Genomic DNA, 21,446 nt, shown 5'->3' with positions numbered 1-21,446 from the left:
CTGACTTTTCATTAACCATCAAACAGATCCACTGATAATTGCCATTAAATAACCTAGTATCTGTAAAGTGCTTGTTTGTACATGCTGAGCAGTTAAATTTGAAAATTGGTAATTAAAAGTTCAACTCTTAACAAATTTATAAATTGACAGGAGCATAAATGAGTTAAAATTTTCTTGATACAAATCTTGGGACTGAACATAGACTTTGATACAGGAATTAGGCCACACACCGGGGCACCAGCAGTATGGGACAATGCTAGCTCTTGGCTTTGCAGTTTTACAGCCTGGGTCTTTGAGTCTTGCTTCACCAACTTATTGAAGGTGTTGATATGAGGAAAGAACCACTTTTTAATTCTCAAATTTGCTTCTCTGTAAAATGGGAGTAAGATATCTACTCAGGTCACTGGCAGGAGTGAAGAAACACCTAGTATACCACACAGCACATAGGCACTAGGTAAATACAACTTATTCGTGTAAAATTTAGTGATACCAACAGCTTGCTTCTAATATTAAAAACCAGAATTTAAATATCCTACGGTAGAAGACAGAACAAATTACAGAAAACTCATCTAATGCAACCATCTTCATTAAAAACTGTTATATTCAGTAGCCCTCCCTAATCCACACTTTCAGTTTTCACAGTCCAGTTGCCTGTGGTCAGTTGACCCCCCCCTTCCTCTATCTCTCAGCTCCCCTGGATCTCCCTTAACTCCCAAATCCATGTCCCCTTGCTTGTCTGATAGTTTTTATTAGCTCCAGTTAGTGCTCTCTATAGTGCATGGGTGTGGGGCATCAACTGGACCACGGGCAGCCTACCGGTGGCCGCACCTTCAAAGAACACTTACTCCCCAGGGCTGGAGAGATGGTTCAGCTATTAAGAGCACTGGTTGCTCTTCTAAAGGACCCAAATTCAACTCCCAGCACCCACAAGACAGCTCACAATGATCTGTAATTCTGGTCCCAGGGGTTCAATGCCCTCCTCTGGCGTCCATGGGCACCAGGCACACACACTTGGTACACAGACACACATGCAGTTAAGACACTCATAAATAGCAAACAAAAGCAACAAAAAGTTATTCTCATTCCTCTAGCAGCCACCAACTGCCAGAAACTTTTCAAGTCGAGATGGGGCCTCATCAGCACCTCCTCCATCAAGTTAGAAGTTGTAACCTGCACGGCATTTGTGATGGGGACTTGCACTATCCTGCTCCATCCTGTCTAGGACACGAATCATCCCTTTGTTCAGAATGTACTTGCAGTGTTTGCTATCTGCCCATTACTCACCCGACAGCAGCAGCAGTGCCTGTGTCTAAGAAACCCTCACCACACTTAACAACGGATCCAACACCGAGGAGCAGTGATGCCGGCTGCTGCTCTACTGCTTTGCTACAGCACTAGTTACTGGTGCTAATCCCTTACCATGCCTTGTGCATACGTTAAATTGTATTATAAATGCATACAGGGAAAAGCACAGTATCTACAGCTAAGTGTTTTTCAAAAATCCAAGGGAAAGGGCAGAGAGATGACTCAGCGGTAAAGAGGATGAACGTCTCTCACAGAGACCTAAGTTCTACTCCTAATTACATCAGGCAGCTCACAAGCCTGCAACTCCAGCTCCAAGGAATCCAAAGCTTCTGACCTCCGTGAGCATCTGAACTCATGTGCACATACCCAAATACAGACACGCAATTACAAGTAAAATCTTTTTTAAGATCTAGGAGTATCTCTAGGAGTCTTGGAATGTGTTTCCCACAGGTGCAGGGGGAAGTTACATACATTAAAGGATGTTCAAAAGCCACAATAGCCAAAAAATATATTAAAATCATAGTGATTTATACTTGTTAATTCAAAAGACATTAACTGACAGCAGTCAATGTTGGCAAGGTGTGGGACTAAAGAAGGCACATTCTTATTTATTTATTTATTTATTTTTGGTTTTTCAAGACAGGGTTTCTCTGTGTAGTCCTGGCTGTCCTAGAACTCACTCTGTAGACCAGGCTGGCCTCAAACTCAGAAATCCGCCTGCCTCTGCTTCCCAAGTGCTGGGATTAAAGGTGTGAGCCACCACCACCACCTGGTGAAGGCACATTCTTATAGACTAAGGCTAGAGGAAATATAAATCACCACCATGCTTTCAAAGCAATCAGTCAATGTCTTTCAAACTACACAGTACACTGACAGACACATCAATTCTATGTCTTTTTTTCTTTAGAGTTATTTATTCATTTATGTGTTTGCCTGCATGGACATATGTAGACCACATGCATGCCTGGCACTCTTGAAGGTCAGATCTCCTTGGAACTAGGGTTTCCCATTGTTGTGAGGAGACACTATGGGGGTGCTGGGAACCAACCCTGGGTCCTCTGCAAGAGCATCCAGTGTGCTTACCCTAGGCCATCTCTCAAGTCCCCAATTCTACTTTCAATTATCTGTTCTTCCAGTGACTTTTTAACAAGTATTTCTATGAAAAAGGCACAGGGTTGATCAAAACAGCACTGCTGGCAATATGGAAAACTAGAAATAACTTGTATTTATTACCCTATTTTTGCAGTTTCTGAAATAGTTTGTAAGTATTAAAAGAAAGTAGGAATTTAAATAAACTAACAGATGAATAGTAAAAAAGTTTGCTTTGAATAGAAATTACACACACACACACACACACACACAGAGAGAGAGAGAGAGAGAGAGAGAGAGAGAGAGAGAGAGAGAGAGAGAGAGAGAGAGAGAGAGAGAAGTGGGACCTGGATTGGTAGCACATACGTTTAATCCCAGCACTTGGGAGACAGATTGACTCTATGATTGCCTCGTCTACACAGTGAGATTTGTCTCAAAAAAACAAATGAGTAAATTTAATCTTTAAAGATTGTTATGGCTTGGATCAGGCTTACAACTGTGCCATGCTTAAGAGGTGGTCAAGGTCAAGGGATGTTTGAAATTAGAATCAGCAGAGTTCAGAGAAGGACACAGTAAGTAGAAAAGAAAGGTTCATATTTCTTCAAGGTTTATTTGTTAAGTAAGTTAAATTCTTCATTTATTAGACAAACGTCAGTGAAGATAAGATCTGAAAAGGCACATCAAGACTTCACTGCACTGTTAAGTTTGAGGTGTTCTATTAAGTAAGATAACTAACAAGAAATAATAAATTAGAGAGTTCTAGTCAGACACAGAAATTTAAGTCACTAACACACTGTATTAGAAAAATCAGGCAGCCGGGCAGTGGTGGCGCACGCCTTTGATCCCAGCACTTGGGAGGCAGAGGCAGGCGGATTTCTGAGTTTGAGGCCAGCCTGGTCTACAGAGTGAGTTCCAGGACAGCTAGGGCTACACAGAGAAACCCTGTCTCGAAAAACCAAAAAAAAAAAAAAAAAAAAAAAAAGAAAGAAAGAAAAAAGAAAAATCAGATTAAAAAGAAGTAAGCTTTTGTAAAGATGAAAGTACTGAGAACTGAACCCTAGGCACTCCACTGCACAGGAAGCTGAGAGACAGAAGGGAATGGCTGGTGAGTTAAGACAGAAAAGACTGAAGACTGCAGGCCAGTGCATCACCTCTTCTAGAGGGATATAAAAAAAAAAAGTCACCATCTGTAACAAAACCTAAAAGGCTGAGATAAAGAACTGGCCACAGGACTCAGTAACAAGAAAAGCCTTGGGATGAACACAGTTAAAAACTTAGCTGGAGCCAGATGGTGATAACACACACCTTCGATCCCAGAACTCAGGAGGCAGAGGCAGGCAGATCTCTGCAAGTTAGAGACCTAACTAGTCTACAGAGTGGACTCCAGGACAGACAGGACTAAACAGAGAAAAACAAAACAAACAAGAAACCCAAAACAAATAAAAGCCAAAAGCCAAACCAGACCTGTAATCGGAAAGAGCTGTAGAGAAGGATGGAGTAAAATCTGTTCAACTCCTTCTTGCAGGAATGAGGCTGACAAGTCTCAGTAGCTCAAAGCAGCTTTGGACTTACTATGTGGCCAATGATGATCTTGAATCTTTGATCCTTCTGCCTCAGTTCCCAAGTGCTGAAATTATAGGTATGCTCCATCACACCCAGCAGTGCAATGCAGGGATGGAGACAGGGCCTTGGGTGTGCAGGGCAAGCACTTTACCAACTCAGCCATTCCTCCTCCAACCCCACCACATACCGAGCTCTTGAAAAGTCTTACTATAAAGAAACAGGACAATGGAAGAGACAGGGATATGGAACCAAACGCTTTTATAACAGAAGAAAAGTGATGGGGAACGTATGGGATCCAGCGTGAGAGCATGGGGACAAGATGGCAGCCATGGGGTTAACTTACTGACTTCATAGCAATAAGGAATGAAAGTACAACTAAATTACTTTTGAAAACAATAAAATACCCAACATCCTTAAAAACATATTTTTCAGATTTGTTACGCTATTTTGTATTCAAGAAAAGTCTTACAGTTATGTGTTTCTTCGCTGGTGAGTGGCTCAGTGCATTAGTGATACAGAATTAACTTACCATACTATTGTTGAGATTCTTGTCGACCTTGCAGAACGTGTGTGGCGGACTCTCTCCTTTACTTGGTATAATAATGCATATGTCCGTGACAGCCAGCGTGTTCTGAGTCGTGTTTTCAGAGGCTCTTCGATAAGTGATGTAGATCCTTTGTGATGAGGTACTGCCACTAATGTTGGCAGGTCGTCCGTAGGGAGTGCTCTGAATAATCTCACAGCCCTGCTTCAGTCTCTCTTTCCAGTCATATAATACCCTGAAACATATTTTTTTTTAAAGTAAATACACAAAGTTCCCTCAAACCTGAGAGGTGACATTCTTAAGCATCACGAGTCATTCTAAACGCAGCACTGTGTGTGTGCTGGCATACGCCAATGACTCCAGGACTCAGGAAGAGGAGGCAGGAGGATCAGAAATGCAAGAGCATCCTTGGCTACATAACAAGTTCAAAGCCGTGGCTGCTCGAGATTCTGTCCCATCTCCGTCTTCTGCAGCAGAGTTGGGTGTATCCTGCCACATTCCTCACTTTGACTCTTTCCAGTTAAGTTTTTAACAAATCCTACAATTTATTTCAGGACTAAGCTGTACAGTCCTATATTAAAGGATAGCTGCTTCGCTACTAAAACTTTAAGTTATATAAAAAATTCATATAAAGCTTTATGCTTATTAATACAGCAGTGGCAGTAATTAGAATCAAGGACACTTAACGTTCAACATTCCATTTAATTACGTCATTTATTAATATACTTCCTTACCTATGTTCTATAAATCAAGCGCATTCTATGGGAAATATAACCTGCATTTTACTCACAGTTAAAACTCTATAGAGGGTTGCATGCCTAGATAGTAAGTATCTTCTTATATACTTCACTCTAATACTTCCAAGATTTCTAAACACAAAGGAGTTTAAAAACATATAAATTATTTAAAACGCTACTGCTAACTGTATTGCTTTAGGCAGCATTTAACCTCTCAGAGCCTATTCTACTTAGTCATAAAATCAAAACTTGGATCAGTGAGATAGCGTGGTGGGGAAGAGCATTTGTTACAAAGCTTGAAAACCTGAGTTAGATCCTGCAACCTACATGGTAAAACAAACGCACACGCACACACACAGAGAGAACAGAGATAGAGACAGACAGAAAAACAGAGACACAGACAAAACAAATACATACATACATACTACATACATAATACTATATACATACACACATACATACAATAATGAATAAAATAATTTTCCTGGCTTCAAATGACACACTGATGAGAGGGATATCATAAAGAATGGAGACGGCTCATTGGTTAAGAGCACTGGCTGCCCCTCCAGAGGGCCTGGGTTCAATTCCTAGCACCTACGTGGTGGCTCACACTCACCTGAAACTCACTTCAGGGCAGCTGATGCCCTCTTCTGGACTCCCTGGGCACTAAGAACGAATGTAGTACACAGATACACATGCTGGCAAAACATGTATACACATAAAATGAATTTTCTGTTGTTTTGTTTTTGTTGTGTGTGTGTTTGTTTGTTTAGTTTTTAGTTTTTATAAATAGGGTTTCTCTGTGAAATCCTGGCTGTCCTAGAACTCACTCTGTAGACCATGCTGGCCTCAAACTCGCAGAGATCTGCCTCCTCCCCCTTCCCCCCCCACCCCCCACCCCCGAGTGCTTGGATTAAAGATATATATCATCATTGCTTAGTGAATTGTTTAAATGAAGAAAATATTTGTAAGTCATATACCTAGTGAAGGACTGCATTAAGAATTTGTAAACAACTCTGGGTGAAAGAGCTAAACGCACATTTATTAAATGATACTTGCTAATAGTAAGCACATGGAAAGATGATTAGTATCATCAGCAAACACAAGCAGCATGCAAATTAAAATCATAATGAGATTCCTTTTCATACTCACTAGGACAAATAATCAAATAGCAATATGAAATATTATGCAGACTGAAGAAATCAGAACCACCCCACCTCAAACCCTGCTGGTGGGAATGTACAACGTTTGTGAAGCTGCTTTGGAAAATATTCCAGAAGTTCCTCAAAAGGTTGAATACAGAATTATATGATCCAGCAATTCCACTCCCAAGTATGTACATACAAACAACAAAACATATCTACATAAAAACTTGTATATGAATAATCATAAAAGCATTATTAATAATACCCTCAGAGTATAAACAGTTCAAATATCCATCAACTAGTGTCATGACAAATTATATCATATATATATTAAAGCCATATGCTGGAATACTATTTGGTCATATAAAGGAATACAGTACCAGTACATACCATAATATGGATAAACCTTAAAAATATATTATGTGAAAGAGGCCAATCACACAAGGCATATACATTATAATTTCATTTGCATGAAACACCTCAAAAGGGCAAATCTATAGAGCAAGGAAGAAAATGGTTTGCCTAGGGCTGAGAAGGTTGGGAAACTGGACAGTACACATTAGTGAGGCAGGATTTCCTTCTGCCATGATAAAAGTATTCTAAAATATGTTGTAGTGTCAGTTACACACCTCTGACCACACTGAATTATATGCTTCAAATGGCTAAGACTACATGGTATATGATTATATCTCAATAAGGTTATTATAAATAGAAAAGAGCCCCCAAATCCAATATAGCAGGACTCTAATTTACCCCAAGATCCTTATCTCATACATGGTTAAGCATACATGTATTCTTATGTATGTCTGGCTGTGGTTACATCCATTTGAGAGGTTGAGGCAGGAGTCTGAGAAAGCCAGGGCAACACAGAACCTTAATTGAAATTTTTTTCAATTTAAAATTTGTGATGAGGATGACCCACTAGTTTCTGGTACCCTCTGCATTTAAGATATTTATTCTCTCCCTCGTATCTAACAGGAAGGTGAGCCCTGGGACAGAGAGACAAAGACAGAGTGAATATACAAGTCTGAGTCTATGTTGCTTTATTTTTAATTCTCCTCCCACCTTCACCCCTGTTTTTTATGGGTGATAGGGGCAGAACAGGTTCTCACTATGTAGCTCAGGCTGGCATCAAACATAACAATCTCCTGCACTAGCCTGCCAAGTGCTAGGATTACAGGCATATAGACTACACCCAGGCAAGTGTGTTTGTTTCAAAAGCTAACATACTGCTATTAATGACTAAACAAAGTTAACTTCAAAATCTACAAGGCATACAATTTAAACAAGCAGTTTAAAAACCTTACCCCAGATCTGTAAGTGGAGGTTTATCTCTCCCTCTTTTATAGCAAAGATAAATCTGGGGTCCCACAAGACTTCCATTATTAAGGTCTGCTGACAATCCAGTTGGGGTAACGTCTATACACACGTAATCCCGTGGCACCTCCTCCCCAAGGGATTTGATGATGACAGAAACATCTGTGATGGGTTCTTTTGGTTTTGCCACTTTGTGACAGGCATCATTGAAGTGAATTTCCTCTTCCAGAGGCTTTGAAACGTCAGTTAAGCCTGCGACAACAAAGTAGTCAGCAACACGAGGCCCCTTGTCTTCAATCATCTTCCATCACAGAGTTTATATCTAAACAAAAATAAGAGATCTGAATTCTATAATCTGCCAAGTCAACAGTACAAATCCAGAAAGAATGCAAGTCCTGTTCATACCAGTGTTAGATATTTGCCCATGAAGTGAAAAACATGCCTTTTTATTACAAAACTAATGCAGGAATTCTAATTTTGATATCATGGAAACCTACATCATTGAAATAGATAACAATAACAAAACCAAAACCTAGCCCTTTAAATATGCAGATGAACCTTAAAATATAGTGAAAATTCTCATAGTCTCTCAATATTGAGGAAACCAAATGCCAGAATGCAATCTATAAGCTGATGTTGAATCAGAAAATCTGCTGTCGGCTCAGTAAGAGTTGTGTTCTAAAAGGCATTACACGGACAGGAACAAGGCTTATGAGCCAAATCAGACAGGGAACTGGAATGCAGACACTCACAGAAATCCAACAGCTCCAAATGACTAGAGTATTGCTTCAAGAGTGGATTTTAAAGTCTGTCCACTGGCCTTGGGAGTAGTTCGGTGGCAGAGAATGTGTGAGACCCTAATTCAACCCCAAGCACTTAAACAAAACACTTCCTCTCCACGTACACAGGGAGATAATGAAGTCTGCTTCAGTGCATCCCTGGCATGAACTTAAGCCATTTTTAGGGTTCTAGGGAGCTCAGACTGAGAAACATAATAAAAGTGTTCTGAGACTAATGACTTCCCGGTGGAGCAAATGAAAGCCAGCTCTTGAGGCTATACGCTAAACCTAGGTTTCCACAGACAAGACCCAGCAGAAGATGAGCTCCAATTCTAAACCACAGAAACATACAAGGAAAAATCTATCTCAGCAGATACAACAAACAAGAATTCAAATAAAAAGAGAGCACAGCACTCATAATAAAATTAAAAAGACAAATGTATACATACATCTATAAGCATTTAAGAGTAAAACCTTCAGTTGTCTACAATCAGTTAAGCCTATTTTCTCCTTTAGAGTAATATGTTTCTGGCTTTGTAAACCACTGTTACAGGGGGGAAGTAGTATTTAAAACAACAATTTAGAATGTGTCTCATATCAGTCTTGGTTATAATAAAGGCAAGCAAGAAAAATGATTCCAAAGGTAAACAAATTATGCATACATACACACACACCACAAGCCTCTTTTTCACAGTTACCATATATATGCCATATGGGACACACAGATGACTATAGCATATATATATATAAAGGGAAATATTAAAGTTAGTAGTCATCTGCTTAACTTAGGGCTTCCAAAATTACTTGACCAATAAACCCTATTTTACCACCTAACAACTAGAAAACTCTACATGTTCTAGAAAATGCTAGTTCAAAATAAATAACCTTCCCTGAGGGAATTTGTGTTGCACATCAGAGTAAAACCTTCTACACTGGCTGAGGAGTTGGCTCAGTGGGTGAAGTACCTGCCGTGTAAGCCTGAAAAGGTGAGTTCAGATCCCCAGCGCCCATGTAAAAGCTGGGAGTGCTTGAGGTAGGGGGAATACAAAGAGTAAATCCTTATGCAGCCAGGTGAGCTCCACGCTCAGTGAGAAACTCAGTGTCAAAGCATATGGTGGAGAGTAACAGAGGAAGACACTGGACACTGACCTCTGGCCTCCATGTAAATATACACACATGTGAATGAAAGCGTACATGCTTACAGACACACAAACCAGCACTCACACATATAAACTACACACACACACACACACACACACACACTCTTCCTGTATGTTTTTATGGCTGATGGGGGTTGATGCCAGGAGAGTGGTCTACCATGACCCTGTAGCTTCAGAAAGTGCACTTCTTTACATTGATTTTTGGAATCTAGGGATAACAAAACTATGCACTTAATCCAAAGGGTCTCTAGATAATCGCTTTAATACAAAACATTAAAATCTTATTCATTTGAATTAACAATACTGTGTCATAAACCAATACTTACTTAATAAATTGTCTTTTTTCAAAACATTATAAAAAAACTTTATGAACGTACTCATAAGATAGAATGTTTAGGAGCTGGCAAAATTGCTCAGAGGGTAAAGGCACTTGGTGCCATGCCTGATGGCTTCCGTTCAATCCCTGGGATCCCAGAGTGGAAGGAGAGAACTGATTGCCACAAATTGTCCTCTGACTTCCATACTCTTATCACAGTATTTATGTACCCACCTATGTATAGATAGACACAAATAAAATATAAAGAAGATGAGATGCTTTCAGACCTCTTAAAACTTTATATACCTTGGAGAAGAGTATGAGGTGAAGGTGATCCAAATGTATTTTATGAAATTCTTAAAAAATAATAAAAATATTGTATTAAATTTATAGGTCTGCTTAGCTGCTCACTTACTTTAAAAATCATTGAAAGTATATGATAGCACCTTCAGAATTTTCTGTTTCTAACCTCTTGACACTCCTCACTGTGACAGGGTTTCACTATGTAGCTCTGACTGTCCTGGAACTTACCATGTAGGCGAGGCTGGCCCTCGAACTCACAGATGCACCTGCCTCTGCCTCCCCAGTGCTGGGATTAAAGCTGTGTGTCTCTATGAAAAACAAACACTAGTTTTCATAGAAGATATGTTTGCACTGGTAAAATCCAAGACCAGGCCAAGTAGTCTAACATCATGGCGCTGAGGACGGAAGCCAGCACCTTGCACAAAACAAGGCACCTGTTCTGCCATGGGGACAGATCCATTCCCCAGCCCCAGGACTTCATTTTAAGTGGGATCGATTTTCCTTGAAAATAGAAAACAAGAAGCTGTGTGCTCTGTTCATAAGAAACACAAGATAACTAAACTGCAAAGCCATTATAAGAAGGTTCTTACCCATTCAGCAACTGATGGAGATTGGTTTGTCTCTTCCTTTCAGTCTCTGGACAATCCAGATGATTTTGATTTCTTATCTCATTCCATTAGGTCAAAGTAGACAAGCATGTGATACTCAGACTACCTCTAAAGACAAGAGGTGAGAGTGAAAATCTGAGGGAACACACACACACACACACACAGAGAGAGAGAGAGAGAGAGAGAGCCTAAAATACCTTTCAATAAATTATTTTGTATCACCTGTTACTTACAGTTATTATATAATGGCTATATCCCAAATTTCTAAAGTTCTGGCAAATTAAATTTCCAGTGTTTAACACAGAAGAAAGCCAACTGAAACAAATCCCAAGGACAAACAAAGGCTACTCACACATTACTGAGGCTTTGGTTAAAGGAGCTCCCAGTGTGTGAGTTAGTTCTTCAGGCCTCAGGAGTTCAGAAACACTGTTCTGAGAAGAATAGAAACTGAGGTTAAATTAGTTCTGATAAAACATCCCCCTGGTATATCTGTGCACACTTGAAGATGTATATCTGTGCACACTTGAAGATCTACTACTACTAATTTTAAGGTAAATAACAGCTTCTTCAGAAACCACACTTTAGTCAATAACAGATACAGACTTGAAAAGAGATAAACGCAGGGGAGTGGAGAGAGAGAGAGAGCAGAGTAACAACGGGCACAGAAGACCATGTGTATGAGAGCTAGGGAAGGAAATCGTCTTAAATGGCTGCTCCAGGGCCCTGTGTCTAAGTCTCTCATTCGTAAGACAAAAATATCCATTTAAGACAACTTAAAAGCAGACTCAGAAAAGTTCCATATACTTGTTCCAAGTAAATCCAATGTTCAAAAGACTTTTCCTTTTTTATAAATGCTTAGAACTATCTTAATATAATTGGCATGTTAACCCTTAACAGTGGATAAAACAGGACAGCATAAAGAACCAAAGCTGGGCTAGGAACGTTGTTCAGTGGTCCAGCAGTGACTCAGTCTACAAATGTTCAGTTTATAGCCCTAGAGAAAAACAAACAAAAACCCCAAACCTCAGGTAGAAAACAACAACCCTGCCACAGTCATACTTTCTTTACAGTGAGTGGGTTGGTGGGCTGTAGTTATGAATGGAGAAAAGCTGGCCTCGATGATAAAGTTTTGGGAGGGCAGTTTCCCAATGCTGGAAACACAAATGATAGCCAGCTGGGGTTCTAGCATGCCCCCCTTGACCCCAGTGTCATGTGATGGTCCCCCTGTGCTCATCCTCTTACTCCTTCTTGGGTCTTTTTTAGACTAAAGACCAACAACCTTTTCAGAGAAATGACTCTCTCCTTGTACTAGGCCAGTGGGGTTGAGACTGTGTTTCTCAGAGACTTCTACAATATTTCTTTCTCAAGGTGTGAGCAGAGCACCACCTCAGGAATTTTTAATAAATCTTTATCACTTAACCTGAAAAAAAAAAAACGTTTCACTAGGTCAAAGAATTTTCAGGAAAACAAGTTATGTGCAAAATCATCTGACCATCAAGAAGGGGAAATACCATACCTCTGACCAATCTGGACCATTGTTTAACGACAGAGAAATGGTAACAGAAACAGTTAAGAACAAGATTTCAATGACAAGTGGTAGCCAGAGGCGAGTGGTCTTCTATGAGTTCAAGGCCAGCCCAGTCTACAGAGTGAATTCTAGGTCAGCGAAGGTTAAAGAGAGAAATGGGGGTGGGATGGGGGTGGGGAACGGACTTGGAATACCTTTTACTAAGTTTCTCCCATTAGCATACCTTACACAACCATAATGCATGTCAGAATTGGGACACTGACATTGATAATAATTAATTTGTCTTATTGCCTAGGTCTGACTGATACTCATTTGTATATGTAAGTATACATATTTAAGTCTATGCAGAATTAAAGCATATATATCATGTACCTGTCACAAGTAAAGACACAATGAGCTTTCGGGACAAGGAGCACACACACTGTGGTGCCCTCTCTTAACTCCACACACTTTCATTTGGATGCCACCTCCTGTCCTTACTTTCTGTAGCATGCTTTCATATATTTATATATATATATATTTTAAAAAAAACTATATACAGCCCATGAAAGGAAAAGATGTTTCCTACAGCAACATCTCCATACAAAATGTGTGCAGAAACAAACCAAGGTACAAGGAATAAACATGGCCCAGAAAGCAATGCGGGCCACATTCACTCGGTCATCTGGCCCACGCCTTTAGATCGTGACTCTATACACACATGCAAAGGCATGTGTGTGCAGGCTCACAAAAGATCACTGGCAGTGATCATCTTGCAACTCACAACAAAGACCAATCTCCTCAGTTTAAAGTTTAAGAGCAATATTCATTACACAGAAACTACGGACTGGAAACAAAGGGGCAACAAAAGATGCTACGGAACAGGCACGATGGGAACCCAGGTGTGTAAGAACTAGAGAAGCCATCTTTTGTTCTAGGGCAATTTTGCCCCTAAGCTGTTAATTAGGCTAGAGTGGAAGTAGCCAGTATTGTCTTGGGAATATGCATCTGTTCTCGACAGAACAGGATAGAGTAGAATTTTTAATACACAGTCACCTGTCTCCAAGTAGACTGCAGACAATTCAAAGGCTGCTATGATTTCTGTGTCTTCTGTTATACCTCATGCACAGCAGGCAGAAACACATGTGTAAATATTTAGTAGTGAGTGAGGTCAAAACAGTAAGAAACAGGAAAGTAGAGGCGTCACAGAATCACGGAGCTACAAGCAAGACCATGGAGATTTTGTTTCAATTACTCTTTTTATAATTGAAGAAATTTTATAATTACAGTATAATAGCTTGCCTGTAACCATAAATCAAATTATGACTTTTACTTTGGAGCTCCACTAGATACAGTACTTCACATTCAAGGATGGAAGCAAACAAATTGAAGAAACTAGTGCTTGTTAGCCAACCTAGGCTTCCATAGTCAAAAAGTTAGTATACAGAAGCTCAAGCAAAATCTGGCAAAAGGAGAGTAACTAAAAACAAAAATAAGTCTAGAGACTAAAAGGAAAAAATAAAGAAGCTGAGTTGAAAGATACAGGAAGAAGGTTCAGCAACCCTGCCACCAAACCATTAGGACTCGGGTTCTACCCAGGCCCTACATGGTGAAGGAGAGAACTGACTTCCACAAGTTGTCCCCTGACCATCCACTCTAGTGCCATGGCATGTGTGCACACATACAAAGAAGTTAAATTAAAATACAATAAGATTTTAAAAAATAATTAAGAAGAGGAGGGCAGCATAAAGGGTAAATAAAGGGCTGGAGCCAAGCATGCGCAGAGCCCTGGGTTAGAAGCCCAGTACAATCCCAAATAAATTGATTAATTATACAATAACAAATAACAAGAGGAGGAAGTGGAGAGGTAAAAAAAAAATGATCAAAATGGGATGAGGAGAAGGTAGCTAGAGAATTTTTAATGCTAGACATATTCTCTTACAATAACTGAAATTTACTATTGCCGTAGTAAACTCTAGATTACCTGCAAATTAAAAAAAAAAAATCACCTACCAATCTTACACTGAAGTCTGTGTGTACCCAGCGTGGTCTGTGAAATCCAAGTGTCCTGGCGTACAGCATGAGAGGAAGTCTGGTTTTAAATTTCCTCTCTTGCAGTCTTCTTTTACTTCACTTCCCCCTTGCATCCCTACAGCTCCAACTTTTTACTTCCTCTTTAGACCAGGATCCCTGCCACCTGCAGGGGATGAGCTGTTTCCCCCAGATAACACAGTGTCCTGTTATTCCTCTCCTCACAACTGTAAACAAACTACTCAGAACTGTGATTCTACCTTAAAGACTCAGATTTCTGTCATTTGATCAATGTTGAACATTCCAATTTCTTACCAATTGTGTCACCGTCGTTTAAAAAGGCTTTGACACAGCAATTCTCAACCTTCATAATGCTGTGACCTTTTAATACAGTTCCTCATGTTGTGATGACCCCCTCAACCAAAAAATTATTTTTGTTACTACTTCATAACCATAATGTTGCTACTGCTGAGTCATAACATAAATATCTGTGTTTTTCAATGGTTTTAGATGACACCTGTGAAAAGATCCTTTAACCCCAAAAGGGATCCTGACCTTAAAACTCCACAAACGTAATATACGAAGTGGATTTTGAGAGTCAATCCTTGAAAATAACTTTGAGAATTCCCTCACCTTTCTAGTTAATAATGATGTACTTTTTAAAAATTTATATGACTTATTTGATGATCGAAAACTAAAAACAAACACTTCAAACAGCAACCTCATCATTAAGAGCCTGGCATCTTATACATGTATGTGATCTCAGCGTATTGAGGAGCGGTGAAGGCCATCTTTGGCTAAATAGGGAGCCTGAGACCTGCCTGGCCTACAAGAGTCCTTGTCTCACACATAAAAAAACAAAAATACCTGGGCAGTGGTGGCGCACGCCTTTAATCCCAGCACTTGGGAGGCAGAGGCAGGCGGATTTCTGAGTTTGAGGCCAGCTTGGTCTACAGAGTGAGTTCAGGACAGCCAGGGCTACACAGAGAAACCCTGTCTCGAAAAACCAAAATAAATAAATAAATAAATAAATAAATAAATAAAATCCTTAGTTCAATCCTAGGACTTGCATGGTTAAAAGGAGAAGGCTCCCACAAGCCTCCTGACCTCTCTAGGTGCACCGTGGCATACTACAGAGGCACAGATACACACGCATAAAGAAATAATGTTAAAAAGAAAGAAAGGGGGGGGGGACTAGAGAGACAGCTGCCTCTCATAGCACTGGATGCTCTTTCAGAGGACCCAGGTTCGATTCCAATTCTGTTACCATCCATTTAAAGTCTGCAACTCCAGTTCCAGGAATGCAATCTGGGCACTAAGCATGAAGTTCAGACACACATACAGGCAAAAACCACAAACACATAAAAAAAAAAGTGAAAAATTAAAAAAAAACAGAAATATACAAATACTAGGATTCTTGGAAGAATTATGAATCTTGGAAATAATTAAACTTTGGGATACCAAATTAAATTGAACATGTGAATACAAACTTGAAGCCCAGTGCTGGAGATATTATAGGAAAATGATCACCCTTGACAAATAACACTGTGAATTAGAATTTCTTCTCTGATATTCTGAAATTACTTAAAACGGATTTGCTGGATGGGAGTGGTGGCACTGGTTTTATGATTGTTGTATTTTGTTTTGTCTGAGGTAGAGTCTCTAACTGTCCTCTAGAGTGGCCTCAAGCCAGCCTGGGCTACATAGTGAGACTCTGTCTCAAGAAAAGAAAGAAAGGAGGGAAGAAGAGGAGGGAGGCAGAGAAGCAGACAGACAAAGAAAGGAATTTTTAAAAGTTGTCGTAGAGCATTTTTTTCTAATTTATAAAGAAAAAAATGACACAAAACATTTAATTAAAAAAAATTATATCACATTATTGATCTAAAGATATTTTATCTCCTATTTCCTTTAAAAGGAAGACATTCCTTTAAATTCAGATTTTAAAGGGAAGGACCTTTAAAATCCTTGGTTTGATCTCACCATTTGATGAAGGAGGAAATTAATTTCCAGGAAGGTTAATAACTTGTGCACAGCAGCACAAACCATCAGTAGCAGAGCAGGGCCTGAGATTCCTCTTCCCAGATCTCTTAATGCTGCGGCCTACTCAGACCAGCTTAGTTTCAAAACAAAAACAAACAAACAAACCAAACCCTACACTTTATTTCTTTATTCAGTGTGGGAGCATGCTCACGTCCCCTCACCCATCTGGAGGGCTGTCAACTAGGAGAGGTCAGTCCTCTCCTTCACCATGTGGGCCCTGGGGACTGAACCTAGGTCAGCAGGCTTGGTAGAAGGCCTGCCACCTTGTCAACCCACAGACGATTTTTCTAAACATCCTGATTCCAGCCCTAGACAAAGTATATCTCCTTTCTATTAAACAAATACCTACTAGTCTAATCAAGTGTTTAGTCTCATATTCATGTTACTAGGTATGACTAGGTACTGAGATCCAAACTGTCCACTTCATGACTCTACCTAGAGATCCATGTTTTGCAATCCTCCACCTTAAGCCCAAACCCATGTACACTTGTCCTCTATTTATTGTCACTAGAAAATACAAAGGCTGAATTTGGACTAGTTATGATGCAGTCTCTCCTTCCTTAACTTTCTCGTTTTGTCGTTTTCACTCTCTAGCAATGCACACACATACACACACACAAATACACACACACAAATACACACACACACACATACACACACAGACACATACACACACACATACACACACACAAATACACACACACACACATACACACACACAAATACACACACACACATACACACACACACATACACACACACATACACACACACATACACACACACACATACACACACATGCACACACACACACAAATACACACACACACATGCACACACACACAAATACACACACACACACGCGCACACACACACACACATTTTTTTTTTGTAGCAGAGTCTCATTACATAGCCTGAAACTTGCTGTGTAGACCAGGTTGGACTTGAATTCACAGAGATGTGCCGCCTCTATCTCCTAATGCTGAGGATAAAGGCATGCACCGCTGCTCAGCTATTATCTAGCACACTATACATTGTATTTACTGAAATTGTTCTTAATTCTCTTTCTTTGCACAATATTGTGAAAGTTCTTTGAGGTTTTCTGCTGTACACAATGACAGTAGTACCTGACAAACAACACTTAATAGTTGTTGAATGGATAAACAAGCCATGATAGCTATAATTAAAGGGATAATTTTTAAATGTGGCAGATACTGAATATCATTTAGCAAGAAAAAACTATGAAACTAAAATGTAGAAACATGGAAATTTAGTGTTGAGTAAGGGCAGTAAGAAACCAGAAGGGAATCCAAGGTAAAATAGCGCTGATGTGACTAAAAGCACATACACATCAAAACCACACTATGGTTTCTAACAATATTTTAGGATGGTGTCATGAACAGATTAGAATGAATACCTATGAGGAGAAGCTAATGAAGACGCAGAGCCCCCAGCAGTCCAGTGACAGAAGGAGACCATGAAGAGACTCTGATGAAGCCAGCCCTCTACTCATGAGCACTCAGACCACTCCCACCCTAAGCGGTACTTAGCCACTGGATTTAGCAAAGATCCAATCAGTGGCCTTGAGCAAGGTCATTTCAGTAAAGTGTTGGTGTGATGGAAGAGTCTAACTGGGGTGAGAAGACGACCATGGGAAGTAAGGAAGCACAGTCATCCTTGGAGGAGCTCTAATGGGAGGAGGCGGGGGAATGGAGTGGAAACTGGTGCATGCTATGGCGCCGTCTCTCCACTTACTGAGAAAGTGTGAAATGATCCAAAGTAGAGAGACTGATCTTAGAGGCCAGGTTCTATCTCAGAGTTAAAATGTGCTGTCCACGGTGAGATGTATAACATAACAACTTTTATGTATGTACCTGTCTTTTTTACAGATCCATGATGTGAGCTCTTAACCTTGTAGGTGTCATGCACTGCCCTAGAAGAACTAATTAATGCTAAAACCTCTTCTAAAATACACAAAGATGTGCAGATAAAACCCAGTTCATAACCTGAGGGGCTCACTTAGTTTTGCTCTCCAGTTTAGCCCATACACAGGCCTGTTTTTATTGTTTGAATGTCTTGATCTATGTATGTGTGTATACCACATGCATGCCAGGTGCTACAGAGGTCGGCAGAGGGTGTTAGATTTCCTCAAACAGGAGTGTGTAAGCCGTTGTGTGGGTGCTGTGGGTGCTGGAGACAAACAATAGTTTTCTGCAAGTGCAATAAGTGTTCTCAACCCCTGAGCCATCTCTCCAGGCCCATTTTTGATTCCTTTTAACTAAAGAGTAACACACATAAAGAAGGTACAACTGCAAGAATCCTCACTATCCATTATAAATACCTCTAGTGTCAAGAACGGAGTATGGCCAGAACAGAAAGCCCCTCCATTTTTCTGGAGAATCACCATTTTGAATTCTAATGCTAGATTTCTCTCTCTGTGAACGTTATAAAAGTGGAACATGGACTGACTCCTGTAGTCTATGCTGCGAGATGAGAAAGAGAAGGGCTTGTCTTTCACCTGACGGGTTTTGGAGAATTAGCCACACTTGTTCTATGGAGCAGTAGGTTGTTCATTTCCATTTCTGAATAAATTTTCATCTTAATGACAATTTTTAAACAATTCTGAATAACTTTACTTATCTACTCTTTTGTTAGTAGACATCTGGTTTGTTTCCAGTGTTAGGCTACTGTCTTGGACAGAAGTTACTGCATATATCCTTTGACATATAAATGCATACTTAAAAAAACAAGAATAAGATCACTAACACACAGGTATATGCATGTTCAGTTTTCTAAAATTGGTTATTGCAAAACCTTATATATTGTAAAACCTTATAAGGCAGCTTAGAAATGGGTAAATCGGCTTACTTTTCTAACACAGCAGTTGTGTGCTCTAGAATCATCTGAGCAGAGTTCAAGTCACAGTTCATCCAGTGTCCAATTCCAGGTAAACCAAAGCTTCTACTCAGACACTACACACAAAGGCAAGTGACGTACATTAAATAACTAGATACCAAGGGACGGCTTTGCTTATCCTTTGCTTATCTTACAGCTCTGCAACGATTTGGGTTTGAGCAACACTGGTGACCATACTTGAATGTTTGATGATGAAAAGGCTTAGGGATGAGGTATCATGGCTCTGGCTCTTACTCACTCATCGGATGGCTACTGAAATAGATAGATGCCAGTTTTGCTTCTCATTGCCCAGACCTGAGCCAGCCACTCCCTCTGCTTAGAGAACCTGTCATGTGTGTCTGGAAAGAAAGTAGAATCTAGAACCAATCACAGAAACTTGACCGTCAAGGCCAGATACTTGTTTGCCATACTCTGGCACACTGGCCAGTCAATTCAATGCACTCTTGAAGAATTTAAATTGAGGTTCAGCACTGCAAGGATAGGCTAGAATCCATTCTTAGGGTTCTTTGGGTAAAGTGTGGATATGACTTGGCAGTCTGTCACACACAAGAAGACTCTCCCACTATAACTTAATCATAACTCTGGACACTCAATAGTCAGAAGTATGAAAACAATTTCTATTGTTTATAAGCCAAATACACACTCACTTCTTAAATCAGTGGCATAGTGCGCCCAGTGACAAGAACATCAATGAATGACATCTTGGGGGAAGGATACTATGGCTTTTCAGTCTGGCTATGGTCTTGCCTGAGATTTGTTTCCTGTGTTTTCCTCAACATGTAGCTCTCCACACTTGTAGTCAGTTCTCCAAAATAAGTAATATCTTTCTGACAAATTCATTGTCTCTTGCTTCAGTTGACCAGAGCTGACTCCTGTTTACAATGAAGACTCCTACCACGTGCCACGCTGGAAATGACAGCACAAAGACGAAATGGTGTGGCTGCCTCACGGGGGGGGGGGCTTAGCAGGCAAGTCAGAAAGGTAAACAAACAACATGGGAAGTGAGCAGTCTAACCAGGAAGACAGAGAAGTGAGGAGGAACACAGTGCAGGCTTGAGGTCTGCAAAGAAAGAGGCGTCAGGCGGTAAGAGACGGCAAGGCAGTGTATAGCAATAGGAGAAACAGACCACAGTCCCACCTCTACGCATCACCTCCGTCCTACACACTGTCAGAAGGGCATCTGAAGACAAGCAGGGCAGCACACGCCTGTGACTTCAGCCCTTAGGAGGTGGAAGCAAGAGGCCGGCTGTCACTTCAAAAAGTAACCCTATCTCAAAATCCAACTAACCAAACACGCAAGGTACGTTTACATATAATTCAAATAATGTGAACAAGGTGATGAAGCACACCTTAAGGATTAAAGTGAGAGAAGTTAAATAGTTTTTAATTCTGTGTTGAGGAAGAAAAAGCCACAATTTCTGACTTGGATGACAATGACGGTGTTTTGGAGTCTGTTCTTCATGCTGAAACACATGAACACACACATACACACACACACACACACACACACACGAGTGCTCTTTGTCACTTCTCAGATAATAAACCTGGGCTTTTGTGTGTGTGCGTGCGTGCGTGTGTGCGTGCGTGAGTGCCGGGAGTGAGGCACAAAGCATCCTTCTGCACGGATTTTTGCACAATGGTAGGTGCAGCTCCACAAGGGGATGATATAAAGGAATATCGCGTGGGACCAGTATGATAGTACACACCTGTAAAGCCAGCATGCAAGAGGTTAAAGTAGGAAGATTTGAAACAAAATGAAAACAAACAAAATACCAAGAGACCAAAATAGCCTCTGTATGACCTTTTCTCTAAAGTTATAACTTTTTAGTGTTAAAGTTCATTTTAGAGTTACCTCTAGGTATATATCGTTTTCAATAGATACATACATTAGGTACATATCATTTACAGCATTTTTCCACCTTTTTCAAAATTTACTTTGATATGAATTATGCTCTCTATAAATTTTATAAATTCTCTCGGTTTCAGTACTTCCCATTCTACTAAGGCTTATGTGTAAACAGGAAACATAATTATAAAAGAAAACTAAGAACCCAATCAACCAATTTCTAGAAAATTCTGATAGAAG

At 40.1% G+C, this 21,446-nt stretch overlaps 1 protein-coding gene across 2 annotated transcripts in view; it reads right to left on the bottom strand.

Annotated features, from left to right (window-relative positions):
- Dennd4a (DENN domain containing 4A) overlaps positions 1–21,446 on the bottom strand; it is a 103,006-nt gene that overhangs the window by 68,251 nt on the left and 13,309 nt on the right. The window contains exons 2-5 of one of the 2 annotated variants that reach the window (XM_028752334.1): positions 11,219–11,297; positions 10,849–10,974; positions 7,691–8,022; positions 4,487–4,736 (exon numbers count right to left, since the gene is read on the bottom strand). In XM_028752334.1, the coding sequence (XP_028608167.1) occupies positions 4,487–4,736; positions 7,691–8,001 (561 nt within the window). In that variant the 5' untranslated portion in view covers positions 8,002–8,022; positions 10,849–10,974; positions 11,219–11,297. Of the gene's footprint in view, positions 1–4,486; positions 4,737–7,690; positions 8,023–10,848; positions 10,975–11,218; positions 11,298–21,446 lie in introns of those variants that run through there. The other variant, XM_028752335.1, reaches the window with a different exon arrangement.

The sequence above is a fragment of the Grammomys surdaster genome, unplaced genomic scaffold (genome assembly GCF_004785775.1).
Source record: "Grammomys surdaster isolate TR1022 unplaced genomic scaffold, NIH_TR_1.0 125896, whole genome shotgun sequence".
NCBI classification, from domain to species: domain Eukaryota; kingdom Metazoa; phylum Chordata; class Mammalia; order Rodentia; family Muridae; genus Grammomys; species Grammomys surdaster.
The sequence above is the reverse complement of the archived record's forward strand: the minus strand, read 5'-3'. Positions and strand labels throughout refer to the sequence as shown.